Source organism: Lepidochelys kempii, chromosome 3, assembly GCF_965140285.1.
Source record: "Lepidochelys kempii isolate rLepKem1 chromosome 3, rLepKem1.hap1, whole genome shotgun sequence".
NCBI lineage: Eukaryota > Metazoa > Chordata > Testudines > Cheloniidae > Lepidochelys > Lepidochelys kempii.
Genome location: NC_136382.1, coordinates 121583292 through 121606947, shown reverse-complemented (window position 1 = coordinate 121606947; position 23656 = coordinate 121583292). Strand labels below are relative to the sequence as shown.

General features: G+C 42.4%; 1 protein-coding gene across 1 annotated transcript in view; it reads right to left on the bottom strand.

Moving 5' to 3' along the window:
• FNDC1 (fibronectin type III domain containing 1) overlaps nt 1-23656 on the bottom strand; it is a 126841-nt gene that overhangs the window by 56425 nt on the left and 46760 nt on the right. Inside the window, exons 2-9 of the mRNA XM_073337819.2 lie at nt 22543-22749; nt 19403-19501; nt 15668-15785; nt 13214-13401; nt 12888-12995; nt 9001-9189; nt 3752-7009; nt 1273-1391 (exon numbers count right to left, since the gene is read on the bottom strand). Of these exons, the coding sequence (XP_073193920.1) occupies nt 1273-1391; nt 3752-7009; nt 9001-9189; nt 12888-12995; nt 13214-13401; nt 15668-15785; nt 19403-19501; nt 22543-22749 (4286 nt within the window). The remainder of the gene's footprint in view (nt 1-1272; nt 1392-3751; nt 7010-9000; nt 9190-12887; nt 12996-13213; nt 13402-15667; nt 15786-19402; nt 19502-22542; nt 22750-23656) is intronic.

Sequence of the window (23656 nt, the reverse complement as noted above, 5' to 3'; positions counted from 1 at the left end):
GCCCCCATCTCAAAAAGGACATAGTGGAACTGGAAACGGTTCAGAGAAGGGCAACAAAGATGGTCAAGGCTATGGAACGGCTTCCAGATGAGGACAGACGAAAAAGATTGGGACTGTTCAGCTTGGGAAAGAGATGACTAGGGGGTGAGGTGGGAAGGAGAATAGAATAGGGGTCTATGAAATCATGAATGGCGTGGACAAAGTGACTAGAGAAGTGTTATTTACCTTTTCACACGGTACAAAAACCAGGGGCCACCTAATGAAATTAGTGGGCAGCAGGTTTAATACAAACAAGTACTTTTTCAAACAATGCACAACTATCCTTTGGAGCTTATTTTCATGGGATGGTGTGAAGACCAAAACTATAACTGGGTTCAAAAAAGAACTGGATAAGTTAATGGAGGACAGGTCTATCGATGGCTATTGGCCAAGATGGTCTGGAATGCAACCCCATGCTTGGGGTGATCCTAAACTTCCTACTATCAGAGGCTGGGAATGGAAGACAGGGATGGATCACTCGATAATTGCTCTGTACCGTACACTCCCCCTGAAGCTCTAGTTCAGGCCACTGTCGGAGACAGAATACTGAGCAAGATGGACCATGATCTGACCCAGTATGGCAGCTCTTATGTTCTTACATTGAAATAGACACCTAATGGAATTTTCAAAAGTGCCTAGGCACTTAACTCCCATTGAAATCAACGGAAATTAGAATCCTAAATCCTTCTGAAAAACCTACAAGAGGTCTATCTTTATGTGCCTAAACACTTTTAAAAATCTGGTGCTAAGGGCTTGTCTGCATAGGGAAGCTATTCCACAATAAAATAGGGTTTGAGTTTAAATCACTGTAGCTGCTATTCTGGAGTAACTGCCTGTGTGGATACTCTTGTTCCGGAATACAAGTGTCCATACAGGTAGCTATAATGAAATAGCTATTATGGAACAGTTATTTCAGAATAGCTGTGCTGGTCAGTTTCCCCATGTAAAGAAGAGCTAAGTTTGACATAATTGAAAATCACTTAATTGAAGTCAGTGGGGTTTATGCTGCTAAATTACGTAGGCACTTTTGAAAATACAAACCCTTAAGCCCTAAATCAGCTATTTAAATCACACAACAATAAATAAATCAATTTTTTTCATAGAGCCATCGATTTAAGGCCAGAAGGGACCCTCAGTCTGATCACATTTTATATTCTTTTTGGTGAAGAGCACCATTCCTTTTTTTAAAAAATAAGTCAAAGCATCTTGAATTTCCAAAGAAGGTCACCCTACCCACTTTGTTCCTTGAGGACCATTGATTATTCTTTGTCCACTTGGTTTTCCATTATTACCAGGTAGTATTTTCCCATTTATATTTGTTTTTGTTGTAAGATTGGGCCTACCATTACTACCTGAAATAGAGAAAACAATATATAAAGTATTATTAACAAGCATGTGCACAGAACCAAACCACACTTTACAACATGAACAAATACAATGGTCATTACAAACTGTGCTTAATTATTTACACATAAAGGTATATGTCCAGTACATAAAGCTGTGTTTAAAATACACTAAATGTAAAGGGTTCGATTCACCAGTACACTCTGGCTACTGTGCATTGCTCTGTTGATACAAAGAAGATGTAAACCGGGCCTAACTGGCTGCTTAAACTGTATTTTTGGCTGCTTTGTATCACTGAAATGGTGCAAAGCAGCCATCACATATCAGTAAACCAGGCCCCAGACCTATTAAAACTAGGAAATTCAAAATTAAATCTGAACCAGGCCCCAGACCTATTAAAACTAGGAAATTCAAAATTAAATCTGAAACCCAAACCATTATAATGTTTACAGACATTTATAAGGCACCCATCACCATAGTACTTGCATGCCTTTTCCATAATTTACAGTAGATCAAGAAATTACATAGCACCCAAATTAGTGAGTGTATATCCTGAGTGAACCTACAACACCCAAACCAATTTACCTGAAAAGTCCAGAACAAAGGGATTACCAGCCATGGAACTATCTGCTGGAGGATTCCAGTATCTATTGTTAGGGGATCTCATCTTGCATCACACTGTAAGAGAGGTCTAGCTTGGCTCTTGATGATTTTCTGGTGGGAGCAAATTCAAAACCCCCAAGAATGCCTTAGCATCACACTTGCCATTTCTACCCTATGGACTGATAGCTGAAGCATTCCTGCCAAAAGCAAATGCTGTAATGGGGAAAGTGTGTCTGAAATAAATGGCAGCCCCATGCACGCAAATGGGAGCAGAATTTGGCCTGTTGTGAAGTCCCTGCTAAAGAAAGGACCAAATACACTGCAATATGTCAGCTCAGCGGGTTTCATATTAAGAATGTATTTTCATTCTGGAATTTTTAGCCTTCAGTTGGTTCAGACTAGAAAATTTTAGTTTTAGACATACATAGCAGACCCAGTCTTCCTCCCATGGAAGTAAGTAGGATGTTTGCTATTGGCTCAAGAAGCCTAGATCAAAATCTTAGTTTTCATACAAGTCTAAGAAGTAGAAAGAACAAAAAACAACATGCAAAGTGTCTGGGCCTGATTCTCCTCTCAGTTTTATCATGGTAAATTGGGAGACACTCCACTGGAGAGTGACTTTTGATGTACAATCTGGCCCATTATTTTAAAAAGTAGGCATTTAATTTCTGTTGAGATGCACTATTGGAACCCTTTCATGTCTGTGCAGCTGAAAAGCTGCATTCCACACTGATTTGTTCAGAAGAGGACAAGCACTTGTTTTCTTTCTAACATGTTTGGCCTGTCTGCTCTGATCCCTGTTGGATTTTAAACAAAACAGATGCAGAATTTCCAAATAGATCTTTTTAAAAAACGTTCTTGAACTTTATAAGTATTTCTAAAAAGTCCATCACCACGTGGAATCACTTTTTTTAATCCAACCACATACTGACCTTTTACAAAGAACCCAAAAGGGGTCAGGGGGCAGAAATGTCTCTATAACATTTCTCCTTACCTCTAGAAGAAAACACTAGACTGAAAGAACAAACCTCATCTCACACAGCTTTGTACAATATAATTCAGCTCAGCACTAGAACAGCATTAGCTTCAGCTACAGGCACTCAACCTTGGGATAGAGAGTAATTTTAGAATCCTGACCCCACCAAACACATGTGATGCTCACTCAGCATACACTCCCTTTGCTGTTAGCTTTTGTGTTCTGTTCCTGCTGATCAGGTGGTATTCCAGGTCCACACAGATGGAGGTAACTGGCAGATCTAAAAAACCGAAGGGCTTGACTTTTAGACCACTCACAGGTGCCATTTCAGTCTACTGGAGTTGTGGGTGCTCAGCACCTCTGAAAAATCAGACTCTAAACTTAATCTCTCATGCAACGAACCAGGATTGTCCTGGAGTCTCCAGGAATTAAAGATTAAACCTCCAGGAATACATCCAATCAAAATTGGCAACTCTAGTGTTGCCCAGTTTCCATACATAGTCCCTGACTCTGTAATCTGATCCCCTTGGGAAGACCCTGAGCCTCACTGATTTTGCAGGACACCCCAGAGGCATATGCATCAGGTCAGATTGTTTGTACAGTGCTCAGCAAAATGGGGACCCAATTCTGATGGGGCTTTCTGGATACTACCAAAATATGAATAATACGGTACACTGAATTATATACTTTAACTTGTATCCTGATGAAACAATGTAGCTTTCATCGAACTACTGATGGGGGGGAACATTCAAGACAGTAAAATTAATAAAGTAATTAAAAACATATTACCTTGTCTATATGGAGGTCTGACATATTGCCGTTGGGACAGGTTTCGTGGCCTTGAGCTTTGTAGTCGTTGACGGGAGACGAGAGGGGATGAAGATGAAGAAAGAGTTGGAGAAGCAGAGTGTGTGGGATACAGCTGAGAAGGCACAGATATGGATGCAGAGGAGCGTGGCCAGGCCAATCTTGGCTTAGAAGATGTATGTGGTTTGTTAGGAGTCTGAGAAATTCTTGAGACTACAGAAGACGATGACCTGCCTTGTTTTAAAGTGGGAGGCTCTTCCTCAGCCTCTTTTTCTTCTGCAGAGTTTACTTTGTGTATTAGACGAGAGCCCGTGGGTTTCCTTTTATCCCTGGCACCATTGCCATTCATATTTGTGCTGTCTCTAGAACTGGAGGAAGATGACCATCTTGCAGCTGAAGATAATGTGGGTTTCTCCTCCACTTCTCCATCATCATCATCATCATCTTTTGAAACTGACTGTTGAGATTTAGATAAAGAGGAGAAAGGAGCTTTTGGAGAAGGTTCCACTTTTGATGACGGTGACTGGAATGGGCCATATTTTTTCTCATTTTTGGATGCTGTTCTAGTAGAGACCCTGGAACCTGAATGGTAATTAGGAACTGAAAGATCAGTTTGTCTCAAAGAAGTGGAGGATGACTTTGAAGATAAAGAAGTATCCCTGCTATTCTGATTGTCCTTTGCTGTGTCAGTGATGGAGCTAGAGCCTGACTGAACAGGTTTTGATTGATAGGAAGATGAAGATGGTTTATATGAATCTGACACATGTTCATTTGAGGTTGCTACTCTGGATCCAACATGTCTGCCTGCTGGCAAAGATGAACTTGATCCTCTGGAAGAAGTTGGAGAGTCATGTCTACTTTTGTGTTCTTCATCAACTTTACTAATTTGAGAAAGTGACTGCTGGAGCTTTGAAAGAGATGAGTTAGAACTTCTCTGAGACAAAGAGGTAGATAGTCTCCTAGAAGAAGGGACACCTTTAGGGAATGCAGAATGGGCATTTATTCTGTCATCTGCTTCCTCCTCCTCGGCCACATCCTCATCCTCCTGTAATTTTTCATTACTTTTGTGGGAGATCTGAGAAGGAAGCCAGCCTCTAGAATTTAATAAGGAGAATGGAAGTTGAGGCTGACCAGCATGTGCCTTTTGAGAAGGATGGAGAGGTTTTTTAGATGAAAAATGAGAGCCTCCAGTTAATGTTTTTTTAGACAAAGGTATACTTTGTTTTGATTTCACAAAGGTTTCCTTCACCTCCTTACTGTCCTGATCATCAGGCTGTTGTTTGGAAGCAGAAGACTGTACATGAGAATACTTTTCTGCTGTAGCCACTGATGAAGACCCAGTGGAAGATGATGAGCCTGATAAGGCTCTTGATCTTGCATCCTGACCATTTGTTACCTGGTGAGAAACACTAGGACTAGAGTGGTGGTTCATTCTAGTAGATGAGGGAGATCTCCCAGATATTGAGGGCAATGAAGAAGATTGGCGGACTGTAAGCAAAGAGCCTGATTTTGTGGGAGTTTCCTCTATTTCTGTACTAAGAAGTTCATCTTCTGAACCAGAGAGCTGTGATTTCTCTTTGACTGGCTCTCTGCGGTGAGCACTAGACTCTACCGAAGGACTTCTTCTTCTAGAATAGACTGCTGCTGAAGATGACTGTCTAGAAGAGGAAGGTGAATGGTCACGTACAATAGTTGAGGGTAATGGTTTCTCATCTTCACCCTCCAGTTCTCTAGTATCTCTCTCAATATTGGAACTAGACCTAGTGGTGCTAGTTGAGGTTAGGCGTGCATTAGTCTGAGGATGAACCTTTGAGGAAACAGCAGAATAAGGGGGTTTAGAGGGTGGCAGCTTAGATTCTTGATTACTACTGATCTTGTTTGGAAACTTACTGATTGTATGAGATGACTTGTGCTTGAGGAAATTAAAACGTTCAGAGGCAGTCTGTCCTAAAAAAGACCTAGAATTAAACCTAGAAGAGGAAGAGTCTTGTCTTTTCTCTTCCGCTTCTGTGTCCTCATTATAATTACCATCATCAACATCCCTTCCAACAGACTTACGTTTAACAGAAGATGGGATGCGTGAGTTAGTCGAAGTACGGCTAGCAGAAGCAGAAATAGCAGACTGTGATGCTGCAGCTGCGGTGGCTAATTTTGGATCCTTCAACATGTGAGGATTAGAACCTGAGTGAAGTTTTGTTTGCAGTGATGGAAGTGAATCTCCATCACGAGAAGAAGAACTGGAACTTGACTTATTATTTCTACTCTCTGCCTCTTTGCCATCATAATTGTCATAACTATCCTGGGTATCAGAGTGAACCAAATTAGAAGAGGGATAGCGTGAATGACTTTGAGAGTTTGTAACTGTTGATGATGTAGGTGATTTAATTGGCGCAGAAGAGGTGTGTGCCTTAGTCTGATGGCTCTGGACCACCTTGCGAGACACAGCAAACTGCCGATTCAATGGTAAAGCCAAGTGAGTGTGTTCTGGAGTTTTAGAAGATACTTGACTGGACTCTATTTTTTTTAATGGCACAGAATCTAGACTTACTTGTTTTTCCTCCACTCTATCTGCAATATCATGAGGTACATTTTCAGCAGGCAGATTATTTAAAGGGATTTTAGGGGAAGAAGGAATATTAGAGTTGCCTTGTCTCTGATGCTTTGTTTCATTATCTGTGTACTTAGAAATGGACGAAGATGCAGAGGAAGAGGATGAGGAGCGTTGGGTCAATGAAGATGAGGAGGAGCCAAGTTTGTCTGTGCTCGTTTGTCTCGTCCTTACTGGAGTCCGTGGCCTAACTGGTGTTCTACCTGAAGAAAGGACAGAGTGAAATGGCCGGCTAAGAGAGTAGGGCCCAACGTTTCTTCTCAGATTTTGGGTTTTAGGCAAGGGTGTTGGCGTTTCACTGGCGGAATCATGATCATCTGTGACTTCAGTGGATTGGGGATCAGGTTCTCGCTCTGATGTCTTTTTAGAGAATAGCTGTGATTTATTCAGCACCCCGCTATCAGTCAAGAGTTTATTCTTAAACTCAGAAAGAGGACTTTTTGTATCTCCACCACTGGGAGAATTAGATGAATGAACAGCAGTATGCTTAGAGGAAACTGGTGATTGGATTTTCCGAGAAGGAACAGGAAAGGTTCGAGGTGGGGATGAAGGCACAGCATCACCAGGTTTTTTAGACTCCATATTATCTTGAATGTTTGTTTGTTGATGAACATTTGAATCATCCCTAATGGCTGCAAAAGAGAAAAAAATATTTTTTAAAAAAAAATTCACAATGATATATGTAAAGACAGCATAAAAACTGTCTAAGAAAAATGAATCAGCCAGCAAGATCCAGATCATGCTTTACAACATTGGACAATACTTAATTCAGTGTTAGCCATCCTACTGGGAAATACAAATATCACTACATCATCAATTGGGGAAAACTTAAAATAATAAAAATAAAGAATAAGTCAGTTGAGAGTAGGCAATGCTAGACAAATAATTGGAGCCAGATGTTCAGCATAGCTTTACTGATTTAATAGATTCATAGATTCTAAGGCCAGAAGGGTCCATTTTGATCTAGTTCAGCATTTTTCAAAGTTTGGGTTGTGACCCAGTACTGGGTTGCGGCATGTCAGGCACTGGGTCACCCTGGTCAGCACCGCCGACCGGGACGTTAAAAGTCTCGTCAGTGGTGCTGCCCAGCTAAGGCAGGCTAACGCCTACCTGTTTCAACACCGTGCTGCGCCCCGTAAGCAGTCATCGGTGGGGCTCCGCACACTGCCCCCACCCCAAGTACCGGTTCTGCACTCCCATTGGCCGGGAACCAGCCAATGGGAACTGGGGGGGAGGGCAGTGCCTGCAGGTGAGAGTCACAAGAAGCTGCTTGCGCGCCTCCGCCTAGGAGCCAGACCTCCTGCTGGCCGCTTCCGAGGCGCGGTGCAGTCTGCGATGCCAGGACAGGCGGGACACTGCTGACCAGGAGCTGCCAGAGGTAAGTTCATGCCCCAACCCTGCACTCCAACCCCCTGCCCTATGCCTGAGACCCTCCCAATCCCAGAACCCCTTCCTGTACCCCAAACCCCTCACACCCAGCCCCACTCCAGATCCTGCACCCCTACCCCAGACCCCTGACTCCCTCCTGCACCCCAACCCCCTGCTCCAGCCCTGATCCCCCCCAAACTCAGAACCCCTTCCTGCACCCCAAATCCCTCATCCCTGGCCCCAGCCCAAAGCCTGCACCCCTCCCGCATCCCAACCCCCTGCCCCAGCCCAGAGCCCCCTCCCACACCCTGAACACCTCATTCCCGGCCCCAACCCACATCCCTCACCTCAGCCCTCTGCCCCAGCCCTGAGCCCTCCCCAAACCCCTCATCCCCAGCTCCATTGGGTTGCAGGCATCAACAATTTTCTTAAACTGGGTCCCCAGAAAAACAAAGTTTGAAAACCACTGATCTAGTCTGATCTCCTGGATAGCACAGGCCATAGAATTTCCCCAAAATGATTCCTAGAGCAGATCTTTTAGAAAAACATCCCATCTTGGTTTCAAAATTGTCAGGGATGAAGAAGAAATCCACCACAACCCTTGGTAACTTGTTCCAGAGGTTAATTACTCTCACCATTAAAAACATAAGCCTTATTTCCACTCTGAATTTGTCTAGCTTCAGCTTTCAATGCAGCTATGCTGATGTATACCAGTGGAGGATCTGACCCTTAATGCTACATTAAAAATAAACAACAGATCACATTTTTGTCTATCTAACAATATACTCATAGGAAAAAGCAAATATTTTGGAGTTTTGCCTGAGTAAGGACTGCAAAACTTGGCACATTAACATTTAAAATTTAGTTTTTATATGTTGCAAATATTGTCAGGAAGAGTACAAGCAAACAAAATACAGTATAGATTTCACTGAACACTGTAAAACAAAAGGAATATATATTTTCATGCAGCAGGTCATGAAACAGCCAGAATACCGGTATATGTTTACTTAAAATATTTGTCTCCCTTTATACTGTATGTGCTATGAAGGTGATGACTGACTGGATCAGTATTGCCATGACAGATCTAAGTTTTAAAGCTTATAACAAGCTGGCTATTAAAGAACCTTTGAAATGAAATAGTGTTATGAAACTCTGCAGGTTAGTGGAATAAAAAGCCAATGACTGCAATAAAAAGTTACACAAACAAATCAATGGCAAGAATGTATAGACTAAGTCATAGGCACACGATACTTACCTGTTGGCATAACGACACTGAAGGCTTTAGACTGAGGACCTTGTCCCCTCCTGTTTGCTGCACGAATTTTGAAAATATAGCGTTCCCCAGCCTGCAGACCATCTATTATGGCAGAAGTAGTGCCTCCACGATAGGTGATGGACTTTGCTCCGAATGGTTTGAGAGCCGGGGCGTATGAAAGAATGTATTCTGAAATGATTTGGCAGACGGTTGGAAGGAGGAAACTGAAAACAGTCCTGTTTCCAGCGGACAGACTGTATGGGTAGGATGAATTAGAACGTGCATTACTAAAATTAATACATTAGCAATGCACGTCAAGTCAACAGCTGGAGTATAAAGACATGATATGCAGTAAGCTGAATAAACATTCTTTCAACATATTAGACAAGAATATCTATCTATATAGTAAATTAGCTGATTAAGCATACAGAATACAGGAGACAAATCCTACAGAATATTTAAGCAACCACCTTCATTGTTGCTGGTTATACCACCCAATAATTGTGATGGGAGCTATGCATCCCAAATGGAAGACAAGTGGAAAAAAAATAATGGTTATAAAGTCAAACATTGGGTGGTTTAGCCATTGCTATCACAATTTTTGTTTATGAATACTGAAGATTCAAAAAACATTCTACACTCAGCATTTATTCTAATACAAATGTATCAGATTGAATCTAATGATAGTTAGAAAATTTGTTGAACATAATGAAACACTAACATTCTAACCAGTTTTTAATTGCCTTATAGCTACTGGCAATAAAATCTGATGCAACCAATAACTGTTCTGTATTACTATTACAGAGCTCCTTATGTTAGTAAAATAGCGGTGGTACGGATTGTAAATACTCTGATAGTTAGTCAGCAGGTTCAAGCCTTTTCATTCTAGTAGAAATTATAAAAATGTTTAATACAAAACAGTGTATGTACTCAACCAACCTTTAAGACATGCAATATTAAAAGCAGGTAAAATATTTTGATTAGTGCTGCTTATTCTTTTATCATTTATTTGCTAGAGTCCTGACACAGTTATAATCACTTTACACTTTAAGGCCCCAATCCTGCAGAAGAATCCCCACTACAACATAGAGCCCAATTAGTTTTTGTGGGACTCCACCAGATGCAGTGGTCTAATCACTAGATCCTTGGCAATACTGAGGCCTTAGGTTCCCTGCTAACACAGCATTTAAGCAGGAGCTTAATTTGAAGCCCATGAGTAGTCCGATTGCAGTCAGTGAGACTACTCACATGTTTAAAGTTAAGCACATGTTTAAATGATTAGGGCCTTAATTAGTTTAATTGTTCATACAGAGCAACTATATAGTATATTAAATTCTTGCCTTGACAACTTGAAATCTTATGTAAAAGAAATACCTTATGATGGACAGATGGTAGTAACAACACACGTGCTCCATCCAACACAGTTAAATACATAATGAATGTTGTGTGTCAGTGAGGGGGAAATTAACTGTAATGGCAGATGTTCACCCTGTGCAAGGGACCAGCACAAGGTCTAGGCACTATTTAAGTCCCTCTGAAAACAGCGCCTCTTAAAATAAGACTGAAGTGGTGCTGAGGCCTGGCACTGGCCCTCTGCACGTGGGTGAATTTCTCCCTAACAGGAATAATTTATGCATGAAGGCGAGCATATAACCTATAGTTTTCCCCATTACGCTCTCAAAAGGCCTTGATTCAGAGAGTAGCATTTTTCATGTAGTAACCTGCAAGATGCCTTTTTCAATCCTCTATCATTTTAAAAATCTTATTATTAGTCATAAAACAGAACTTTAGAAACTCTTTTCTAGGACTAGAGAGAGCAGATCCACGGGCAGATCTACAGAGGGCAACAACATATGAGGCTCCAGCACAGAGCCCAAGGAAAACTATAGCCCACAACACTCCATTACAAAAATTAAGGAACTTATTTTCCCCTCTAACAATTAACCTGTAATGGTTGCAATAAGAAATGTGATGACTGTAAGATCTGGAACAACTCATAAAAACATAGATTAAAAATTCATCATGCTTATTGTCAGATATGAATGAATTTTACTGATCAGTGCAAAGACTGCTAATCACTGGAAGGCCTGGAAAGTATTCTTCCTTTCTGGTGGTAAAGAATATCCATATTGGAGGTAAGAAAAATATGATATAGAGGAATGACATAGTGGCACTGGCCAAAAAAACTCTACAACAATTGTTATTTCTGGCCCTTTTGGTTGGCTGCTAGAGGGCAACGTCCTCCATTATTGAGATATGAAAGGTGATCAAAATAGAAAACAAACAAAAAAGCTTACAAGATGTGTGAAATAAAGCTAGTGTTTGGAGTAAACAATGATCACGAGAGACCTATTCCATGATTTTATTTTCACTGTACCTGGATAATTTAATCAGGTTCATTAAAAAGCCCTCTCCTGTGGTACACCACATCAAAAGAAAACATTTTGGCCTTCACTTTCCTAAGTGATTTGGGGTGACCAATTTTTCAATCCCCACTTTGTGGCAGCTTAAAATGGCCTGGTTTTCAAGAGTTAAGCACTCAGACTCTGAAAACCAGGCCACTTTAAAAGGGGCCTCAAGCTGAGCATTCAGAAGTAGAGTCACCCTAAATCACTGGCCACATTTGAAAATTTCAGCAAAATTCAGCAACATGTGCGGATTCCTCAAAACTCAGGGCATGTTTTTAAAATTTCACGTCACATCCATGCATCATCTCACAGGTTATTTCGGGGGGTTTTTTAAGCTCTAGGGTGAAACTTTGCCTCCACTGAAGTGCCTGGCAAAACTCCTGTTGATTTTAGAGGAGCGAGATTTCACCCCTGGAGTGCACACTACACAAGTCGTTTGTGCTGATATGATATATGCCCGCTCTTTCTCCCTCTGCCATTGGTTTGCTGACTCCTGTGAATCCACAGTTCTGATAAAACAGCTGTATAATGTTCCAAAGGGATGGAGAGAAAAGCTAGTGGTTCCTTCAGTCATGGGTGAGTGGAAGTAGCCTGATTACCTGCATATGGAGTTTTGGGGGAAAGCTGGAAGGTTGTTCAAATTCCATCCAATTAAATTACTACTGATTGACATACACTGCTACTGTGGTAACTGTTGCTTCTGTATGAAATATCCAATCATCAGTGTTTCATGCTTGTTTCTTTAAGAGGGACTTTCACATTATGGAAAACTTTAAAATATCATGAAACATAATTCCACCGTTCTGATGATTATCCTACTATCCATGCTCCTTTTTTTAAGCATCAAAAGGTCATTGTACTGCCTCTGTAAACAACTTCTTTCCCCCCTTCTTGGTACGGGAGTTAAATCATATGATTGTATTTGTGACATCACAATCATTTTGAAGGCAAAGGCTTTCACACATCCCAGGCAAAGCACAGTGGCTTCACTGCAGCACGTGGCAAAAGCTGAAGCAGAGCTGGAAAGGAGAAAACTCTCCTGCACATGCAAGAATTGTTAATAAGAAAAGATTACTGGTATGGTCAGCTGCTATTTGCACAAAGTCTCCTTTATTTGAGCTCACCACAGAGTGGAAATCCCTTCTTGAAGAACTTGTGCTCCCTACAGTTGTACAAAAAGGAAAGGAGTACTTATGGCACCTTCGAGACTAACAAATTTATTTGAGCATAAGCTTCCAATGAAGTGAGCTGTAGTTCACGAAAGCTTATGCTCAAATAAATTTGTTAGTCTCGAAGGTGCCACAAGTACTCCTTTTCTTTTTGCGAATACAGACTAACACGGCTGTTACTCTGAAACCTACAGTTGTACATTGCATACAGCAGCAGTGTCAGTTTAACTTTATTACTATAGTGTGATTTCTGCAGTTCACTTTGTCTTTAATTTCTGTCTCAATCTATTAACTGGCAGAAATGACCTACCTTTTGCTTTTCCTTCACTCTCTGCAAGAGGGTCCCAAGATGCAGTGACAGAGGTTGTTTTGCCTTTTATTGGCCAAACATCTAAATTTTCAGGTGCACTGGCAGGAGCTGTGAAATAATACACAAGAATGGAAATTAAGGTCAGAAGTAATGGTTATACAGAATGGCATATATTTTTTTGCCCCATGTTTGCATCTCAACACCTTCTGTGCATCTATTTCAAAGACAAAACACAAAAAGCATTGCTGAAATATAGATCCATCTGTAGCTGCCGTGGATCTACTTTTCAAAAGGTATGTCAGGTTGTAGATAATTTTGATACATACCAGCTTCTGGGGTTCGTTGGTAAACGGAAACACTCCATTTGCCTTCCCTTTCTCCCTCTGAAATTCGCACTGCAAATTCATACATGGTGTCTGGTATCAGGTTATCCACTAACACCCGTCTGTTAGGCACTTGTTTGTAATCCCACCTTGCTGATTCCCCTTTCTCTCGATAACGGACAGCATATCGCCTAGGAATGGAAATGGGAGAGCCAAAAATTCATCAGCTGAACTCATTAGAATCAAACACAGTTCAAGCCTTTTTCTACTAATGTGCTTGGCTTAAAAAAAAACACCCAGTGATAGGGGAAGAGTGAGCAACCATGAGCAAAACAATCTCTTTTAGGCCATGTCTACATGAGGAGCACGTCACCAGGGCAGGTATACAGGTATATTATACCAGCAAAGCACTCCTCAAGTAGATGCAGCTTACACGGGCAAAACTACTCTTTTATCAGTATAGCTTATTCCACCACCCTGGAATGAAACAAGCTACACGAGTAAAAGTGCAATTTTGCTAGTATAACTGCACCTACGCTACTGATTTCCACCAGCACAGCTATGCCGGCCAGGGAGCACAGCTCTTCACATGCCTGACCAACGTAGCTGCGCTGGCAAAACTCTGAGGTGTAGACATTGTGTCACCGTACTGACCACTGTAGTATCTAGGTTCCCTCTAATGCTAAGGTGAATGAGATAGAAGCTGGTTGCGCCCTGGGAGGAACTCACTCTAGAAGAGATCAGGTAGCATTTACACGGCTGTCCTCCAACAGGAGCTGTGACAGAGAGCAGAGCCTTCCTTTGGAGGCTGGGGTTACTGGGAGCTCTGCCAATGGAGTCTGCCTATGGGATAAGCTATATCAGCTTATCTCAGGGTTGCACTCTCCTGAGCCAGGATCTTTTGGCTGTAAGTTCCCCCAGCGGACCAAGGATTCCAGGCACCATCCACCACCACAGTCCCCATCCAAGTGGGATTTTACATCACTAGGGGCCAGGCACCCTGAAGTTAATATATCCATTTGTCATATACTTAGATTGCAAGCCTTTGAGGTAGGGGCCTTCTTTTCGTGACATGTGTACAGCACAGAATGGTGCCTGATCCGGATAGGGGCCACTAGAAACTACTGAAATTACAAATGAAGAGTAATAATAAAAACATTCCTTAGCATCTTTTAAGCACACATTTTTCTCTTTCTTTAGTTGAGTCAATTACATTAAGCCATATGCCTTTTTAGTCTTTATGGCTCCCTTCTTGTAACAGGGTGACTTGCCCTTGGGCTGCAGAGTCTGGGGCTAAGCCAAGCCTGATTCCAAAATGAGCCTCACCTGAGGGGAATCGGGTGCTCTAATTTAAAGGCAGCAGGAATCTGGGGGGGGGGGGGGGCTGGTTGAGAGAGGGAGGGAAGGTTGAGTTCCAGTCAGAAAGGGCTGAGAACTGGTGGCTTCAGGTAAAGGTTTATGATTTTCGATTCATCTGTGAGGCTGGACTCAGTCAGTCATGGTACTCTTGCTCAATAACTCTCTTCAGTCTTTCTAAACCCTGAAATGGGGCCTAAGCCCCAAAATTTGGATCTGAACCATCCCCAAAGGTAGGTGTTTCTAGACACGGGATTTTGTCTATCAACTATTTGGTTAAGAGGAGAAACTCTTATAAATCTTGGATTGAAAACTGACCAGCAGAGGTTTATGACCCTTCTAGTTTGAGGCCTTGTATCTCCCTGTCAGATGCTCTGTCAGTCCAGGAAGAGCTTTCCCCATACACTAAAAACTCCAGTTTATCTAGGATATTACACACATAGTGGAGCAAATTAAGGCTGCCAGTACTGTTAAGGTGAGGGGAAAGAGAGTGCAGTGAGACCCTTATACGGTTAACAAGAATATCCCAAGTTATAATAGCTAATGCTAACAAAATTTTGGAAGGGATTTTAAATCTCATGCTTCAGGATTTAAGCCAATCTCTAACTATTAGATAACTGGATGAGCCCTGATATGGGAGCATTTTCCTACGTCTACCTGCTTCAGGGTTCTCACTCTATCCTCTGAAGCATGTGGTACTGGCCACTGCCAGAGACAGGATATTGATGTATATAGACCCTTGATCCAATATGGCAATTCCTATGTTCATAAAAAGAAAAGGAGGACTTGTGGCACCTTAGAGACTAACCAATTTATTTGAGCATAAGCTTTCGTGAGCTACAGCTCACTTCATCGGATGCATGTAGCTCACGAAAGCTTATACGCAAATAAATTGGTTAGTCTCTAAGGTGCCACAAGTACTCCTTTTCTTTTTGCGAATACAGACTAACACGGCTGTTACTCTGAAACCTATGTTCATATTTTGCCTTCAATCAAGCTATGCCTGTAACTACACTTTATTATTTAAATGGCAAACAAAGCTGTAAACAATGAACTCTTTAGTATACTTCTTGAAAACAACATCACCACAAAGTAAAGTACCTAGTTGGGTCAACCTTCTTTGGTTTTTCATATATGGGATCTGTCCATGCAACAAGCACAGATTGAGAGGACATAACACGAACACTTATGTCTTTTGCCTCCTCTAGCTCATCCTCCTCTGAAATGACAAAGTAACACAGTGAGTCAGTAATGAGAACTTTGGCGATCTCAGTGCAATAGTAATTGAGCCACAACAACATTACTGTAAATATGCTATACTGATAAACGACTAACACAGATGATGACACAGGATACACTGAGAACAGGGAGAACCCCACCGCAATATGATTCTCCCTGCTACATGTCTTTGTACAAGAATAAGGCATGGTTCTGCTGTCCAGAATTCTATAAGCATTTAGCCAATTCTAACCAGTTATTTACAGCAGACAAATTATTAAAATACTCCCATTCCTGGCCCCCAGCAAACGCACCACTAGGGCTGTGCAGAGGATAGAAAGTCTATTTCATGAAAGATTTTGAAATTTGGTTTCATTGTGAATTGTACGGAAACCTGAAAATTTAGAAATTATCTATGAAGGAAATTTAAAAAAAAAATTGTTTTGAATCAATCAAAAGGGGTGTTTTTTTCTACAAAAATGAAACGTTTCATTTCAATTTCAACTTTTTTATTTTTAAATATAGAATATACAATATTTAAAAAGTTACTTAAAAATGATAAATCAAAATGTTTCATTCCAAAAACATCTTCTTTTTTTTTGCGGGGGGACGACAACAAAGACGACGACAAAATTTCAGCTAAATCAACGTAATTCCTCAAAGTATTCTGATTTGGATGGATCTGCTCATTTTCTGACAGAAAATGGTTCCATCAAAGTATTTCTCACCAGCTCTGCTCATCACTTTGTGAACAGGACAGTCTTATGCCAGTGGTTCTCAAACTTTTGTACTGGTGACCCCTTTCACATAGCAAAGTGAGACCCCCCCCTTATAAATGAAAAACACAGTTTTATACATTTAACACCATTATAAATGCTGGAGGCAAAGCAGGGTTTGTGGTGGAGATTGACAGCTCGTGACCCCCCATGTAATAACCTCACCACCCCCTGAGGGGTCCTGACCCCCAGTTTGAGAACCCCTGGTCTATGCTTACCGTTATTACAATAACAATCATTCTCCAGATAGTCCCAGGGCACAGAACAAATGAAGTGCAAGGTTCACGCCCCCGGGGCTCTGCAGAAGGGTAAAATTTGGAAATTGTTCAGGCCTGAGGAGGGCTGGGGCCAGTAAATCTTTGACTATGCAGAGCCCCAGTCACTCTGCAAAGGGGGAAGTGATCCAGCTCCAGGGCTTAGTGTAGTCCTGAGGTTGCAGTATTTACCACAGAGCAGCTCTACTGCGGCTTCAGTCAAGGAGGGAAGGAAAAGGATTCCTCTCCAGGCCAGGCCTCACAGAAATCCCAAGTGTGCAATCCAGTGAGTGACTTGGGCTGTGAGCAGGCACCAGGATTTAGTCCTTTATTAATATCAGCGCGAATACAAAAGTTAATGCTGTAAAATTGAAACCTCCCCTTCATATTTTACGGCATACTTTTTCAATAACACTTCACTGTTACCCTGGTATTTCTGATGAGCTAGGCTGGTTGTGTTTGTTTGTTTAAATATCTTATCCAAGGACCAGATAGATCTCAAATTTGGTTATCCAAAATGAAAATATGATTATCCAATATGATAGTATCTAGCTCTTATATAGAACTTTTCATCAGTAGATCTCCAAGTGTTTTTACAAAGGAGAGCAGAATCATCACCCACTATTATAGAGATCAGGAAACTGAGGCATGTGCAGGAGAAATAATTTGCCCAATGTCACCCAGCAGGGCAGCAGCAGAGTAGGAACTGAACCCAGGTTTCCTGGCCCAGTGCGCTATCCACTAGAGAACACTGCCTCACTCTGTATCGCTTTGCAGCTAAAATGAGTATTATTTTTTTTTTAAACTCAGCTGATCAACATTTTCCTCCCTTATGGACAGGAAGGTAAATCTGTTCAGAACTTCCTTTATAATACCAGCCATCCTGAGGTCAGAACTGAAAGATGGCCACCAGCCTCAGTTTCCTTGTAAATGCCATTGAGTAGCAGTTATACTTCCCACTGCATTTCAGAGACTGGGCCTACTCATTTGCACTGTGCACTCTCCCTTACGTTCAATGTAGGATACATCTGGCTTTCCTGTGCTGTTCAGTTTCATTAACAACAAACCTGACACAGGGAACCACTTTTCAGTCTCAGCATGATGCGCCAATCAGTCAGTAACAAACCATGGCCACATCTATACACACACACCGCACTTGCCTATGGGGATTGAACCCAGGCCCTTCAACACCAAAGCTCCTGCTTCTGAGCAGAAGGAGAACTCCTTGCGCTGTGAGTAGAAGGGTATTACAGTTGTTGAGGCTAGCCTCTGGGGAGGAACATTCACCAAGGGCCTGAGTCAAAGCCCATTGAAGTCCATTGAAAAACTTCCATTACCTTCAACAGGCTTTGGATGAAACTCTAAACCTGTGTGTTATGCTTAACATGCTTAGTGCCAGTGTAAGACAATGGCTTGTCTGGTAGACAATAAGTAATTATATTTTACTTGTCAAGAGCAAAATTTTGGTTACCCAGGAAAACAGGGTTTTTCCGAGCCTAAGAACCACTATTTAAGAAGTAAGAAGGGGTTTTTTTTCCCATTAGAAAGTAGATTTTCAGCCATCTCTCTTTCATGGAAGCATCATCTTGAAACACGATACAGAATGACAAATGAAAAAGATGTAATTTCCCTACCAGGTGTGATTTTAAAATGGAAAAAATTAGCATGAGAGATTGATGATGTGACCCTCCAAGGAGAATCATAGAATATCAGGGTTGGAAGGGACCTCAGGAGGTCATCTAGTCCAACCCCTTGCTCAAAGCAGGACCAAACCCCCCATTTTTGCTCCAGATCCCTAAATGGCCCCCTCAAGGATTGAACTCACAACCCTGGGTTTAGCAGGCCAATTCTCAAACCACTGAGCTATCCCTCCCCCCAAAGTCTGAGCCATGACACTAATACAACATAGTGCCGAGTTTAGGAACGGTTAATTTCATCACCCAGTTAAAACATCTAAAATGTTCTTCAACCCCAGCATATTCTAACTGTAATATGATGTGGTGAGAAAAAATGCTCAGTCATGTCGATGACTTCATGCCACGAGTTCATTTCTAACCTCACTTACAGTACACAGATGTGCACTACCTCATTTCCAGGGAAGAAGGGGAAGCTACAGATACCTAGCCCCTCTGAAAACCAGGGAACTAACACAGATGCTTACATTCAGGCACTCAAGCCTGAAAATGTAGGCCTGGATCCTCAATGGGCCCACCCCTCTTTCTCTTATAGTCACTAGGAGCTTTGGAGATTGGTCCTGCTTTGAGCAGGGGGTTGGACTAGATGACCTCCTGAGGTCCCTTCCAACCCTGATATTCTATGAGTCTATGATTTGCCACTGGCTGCAGTCCTTTAGGCACAAATCTATTGAGTCCATTATGAACAAATCTGTTCTACTGTTATTTTTTACTATGTGAATTACAGAAGCAACCAGAGACATCAGTCAGGGTCAGTGCCCCAGTGTTTGGTACTGTACAAAAAAATCTAGTAAGAGACAGCTTCTCTCCCAGTCTATAGTCACAAAGCAGCATATATTTCACTTTTTATAAACATGGCTCCACAACTTGTCTGCAAATATGAAAACAACATACCTGAGACCTTTCTCTTGGTTAAAGCTGCACTATAGACTGGCTGACTCCGTCCTTGGGAATTCCTTGACTGCAGTGAAACCACATAAACCGATTCAGATGCTGCATGTGAGAAAAAGCACAGAGACTTTTCTATAATCTTTTCCACAGCAGTGGTAAACAACGTTTCAATACTGTCAAGCAGACGTCTTGTCACATTTTTATTAGGAAAATTCTCTCTCTAGAGAAGGGGAAATCAGTTTCCTTGAGAGGTAACTTGGAAATCGTTGGCATTTACATCTAGAGGTTTTCATATGCATAGGTGCATATGATGGCATTTTAGAGGCAGGTACACTATCTATAACATGAAATAGTGTTACATAAATCCCACAATCTAAAGTTTGTTTGTTTGTTTTTTACTTTCTCCTGAAAAATTTCCAATTACTTTAAAAACATTATTTGCTCTCTCTCTCTTGCTCGCTCTCTCTCTCTATGGCAGTGACTTGTAGAATAAAGGCAGTGAAAGACAAATGCTGCAGTTTAAAACACTGCATGGTATTTTTCATTATTATTATTTCATAGTATTTACTGCCTGATCCAGTGCTCACTGAGTTAATGAAAAGAATCCCAGTGGCTTCAGTTGATATTGCCCCTGAACAATGCAGGACGCTATTTACCCTTAGTTATATTGATGTGTGATGGAGATGGAGAGCACAGGGAGCTTCTCCCACACATATATCTCACTCAGCAGCAGCTCTGCAGGGTTCCTAACTAGCTTGCTGGGCTGCAGGAGTGACTAGCACGGAACGTGGATGGAGGAGCACAGGTTGCTGGAGGGAAGAGTTTGGAGGAAGCATCAGCAAGTTAGTGTGTGTGCACATGGCTAGAATGCTAGCTAGAGTTGCAACAGCCCTGCAAATAGTTCTCTTCATAAAGAGCCAGTTTAATTTAGTGTTAGCAACTTGGAGTCCTCTGATGCAGTAAGCAGTAAAGTTTGCTGCAAAGTGTACTCCTTTCCCGCTCTGAATTATTTGGCCTATGACAGCAGGATGACTCAGGAAACTTTCACACAGCCAGCCCTGCTCCACTCCCTTGTTGACTCAGTATAGTAAGAAGGATCTTGCCTTCCATGATAAATATTACCTGCTAATTAATGTCTTGATTCAGCAAGGTACTTGAGCAAGGTACTTGCCTAACTTTAAGTCTGACTTCAGTGGGGTTACTCACAGGCTTAAAGTTAGACACATTCTTAAGAATCTTGCTGAATCTGGACCTAAAACTCATCCCTTGATGTTTAAGCAGCTCTGTGCTACAGTGTGGATCACTTGCCCCATGTTGAAAGTCAGTAAGCATGTCTTAGGGTTGCCAACTTTCTAACGGCACAAAACAGAACACCCAAGTCCTGCCCCTTCCTTGACCCGCATCTTCCCCGAGGCCCTGTCCCCCACTCACTACATTCCCCCTTCCTCAGTGGCTCGGTCTCCCCCACCCTAGCTCACTTTCACTGGGCTGGGGCAGGGGGTTGTAGTGCAGGAGTGGGAGAGGGCTCCAGCTGGGGGTGCGGGCTCTGGGGTGGGGCTGGGGATGAAGGGTTTCGGGTGTAGGAGGGGGCTCCAGGCTGGGAGGTGGGGCCAAGGGATTTGGAGTGCAGGAGGGGGCTCCGGGCTGAGGCAGGGGTTTGGGGTATGGGAGGGAATGAGGGCTCTGGGCTGGGGGTGCTGGCTCTGCGGTGTGGCTGGGATGAGGGGCTTGGGATGCAGGAGGGGGCTCCAGGTTTGGGGGGCTCAGGGCTGGGGCAGAAGGTTGGGGCATGGGCTTACCTCGTGCTGTTCCCAGTCAGTGGTACAGTGGGGCTAAGGCAGGCTGCCTGCCTGTCCTGGCACACCGCGTTGCATGCATCCCGGCAGCAGCCAGCAGGTCCAAAGTCTAGGCGGGGTGGGGGGGAGCAGGAGGCTCCACTCATTGCTCTCACCCACAGGTACCACCCCCCAGCTCCCATTGGCTGGTTCCCAGCCAATTGGAGTGCAGAGCTGATGCTCAGGGCAGGGGCAGCGTGCGGGGCCCCATGGTCCTCCCACCTAGGAGCCAGACCTGCTGGCCACTTCTGGGGTGCAGCACGGTGCCAGGACAGATAGGGACTAGCCTGCCTTAGCCCTGCAGCACTGCCAACTGGACTTTTAATGGCCCAGTTAGCAGTGCTGACCAGAGCCGCCAGGGTCCCTTTTCGACTGGGTGTTCCGGTCACCTGGTCACCCCTAGCATGTCTTAATAGATTCATTTGTCATTATATAAAATACAGTAGCTCTGAAATTAACAGCCTCCTCCTACACCATTGACTCAAATGGTCTCAATCCTTCAAGTGCTTGGGCAAAGTGCAGCCGGGAGTACAAGGTGTTGTGCTCTAGTGCTGGCATACGTGGGCACAGCAACATTAGGCACTTGGCACAGTCACCTGCAATGGGTGGAAATATGTCTCATCCCCACTGAGCACCCACCCAGTTCCTCTGATGAGTATAGGGATGTGAGCAGAGAATGAGGAGCTATGGGTTTAACTGGGACCCTCAGAATGCCAAGGAGAGACTTAACTATGCATTCCCTTCTTTGGCCTTACTTCTACTAGGCAGGAATAATTTGGTGGCCACATGCATGCAGTGCTCTCTTTAATGCAGCACTGGATTCTGCGGCACTTTCTGACCTGGCCCTCATCTTTTACCTTGTGCTTACATGTGCACATTCCACATTGTGCGGGATCAAGCACTAATAATGTGCATAAGCATGTTTGGCATTGTCATTTAAACTGTTAACATATGATCTATGATCCTTGAGCACTGTTAAAAATATACACATTTCCAATCTGAATTAGTCTAGCTTCACCTTCCAGCCACTGGATCTCATTATACCTTTGCCTGCTAGATTGAAGAGCCCATTATCACATTGTAGGTACTTATAGACTGTGATCAAGTCACCCCTTAACCTTCCCTTTGTTAAGCTAAATAGATTGATCTCCCTGAGTCTATCACCGTAAGGTACGTCTGAACAGAATAACATCACAGTGCAGTACTGCATATGCAACAAAAGGAACAGAAACCAAACTGATGGGCTGATGCCCAAGGCTAGCCTTGCACCAACTAAGCTTAGACCCATAGCATAGAAATTTGGCTTACCTAGTTTCTTAGCTTCCTGGCTTCGTTCACGTTTTTGCAGAGGAACATAACTCATCTTTCGGCTGCTATCCCCATAACCCAAGAGGTAGCCTTGGGATCTACGTGGACTCCTGAGGCCTGAAGCCTGGGGTAGCTTCCACCGGACAGATAACTTGTTGCCTGGAGATCGGAGACGCACTCTCAAAGGTTTGTTTGGCACTTCCTTCTCTTCAAAAAACAAGCAAGCAAACACACAAAACCACCATATTACTATTATGCATTTGTCATATATGACTAATTGTTGTCTGTCTGCATGTTTAGCCATAAAATAACATCAAAGTCTGTTTATAGCTCTTTTTAATTTTGTGATAAATCCAACCCCAATAAAAACATGTTTTCCAAGAGTGGAGTACAACACAATACATTTTTCCCAGACACTTCAGACAAAATGGTGTAAGACAGCCAAAGTGAAAACATATCATATTGCAAGTATTCCTGCCAGAAATCTTGGATGTCTTACAAATCTCGTTTCATTTTTTCCCTTCCCCTCCCGTCCCCCTACAGCTTTAGGCACATAAGTACATTATTTTCTGGCAAGTATTGCAGGTCAGTATAAAATACAGTACAGAAATATTACACTATTTATAACTTTCCTATAGAAAACTATGTACACTGAAAGCAATTTCTGCTCTCCAGTACACATCAGTTGTAGTTCTGGTCACCTACAGCTTCTTAACCATGCTTTCTTGCATGTGCCATAATTCTTGACTTCTAAAGTTAAAAATTACAAACTTACTTTATATGATCACTCATGCAGATAACACCACAACTGGTATTTTATAAAAGTCATTTGTATTTTATATTTCTAATAAGTCAGAAACTTTCCTCTTAAGAAATCATTTTTATAGGACTATTTCTTGAGCAACTAATTCACTCATTCCAATGGCATGACCTTCTTTTTTGGTGCCAGTTCCCATTTTAAATATACATGATATTATGCTAAGTATGCAATGGTCAAAGTAGATAGCTCCCCCTACTGTTTCTCTCACTGCACCACCCAGGAAGGAGTATCACTTACCCAAACCAGGGAGAGAAGCTGGATCTGTATTCCCTCCCATTTCCCTTTACTTTAATC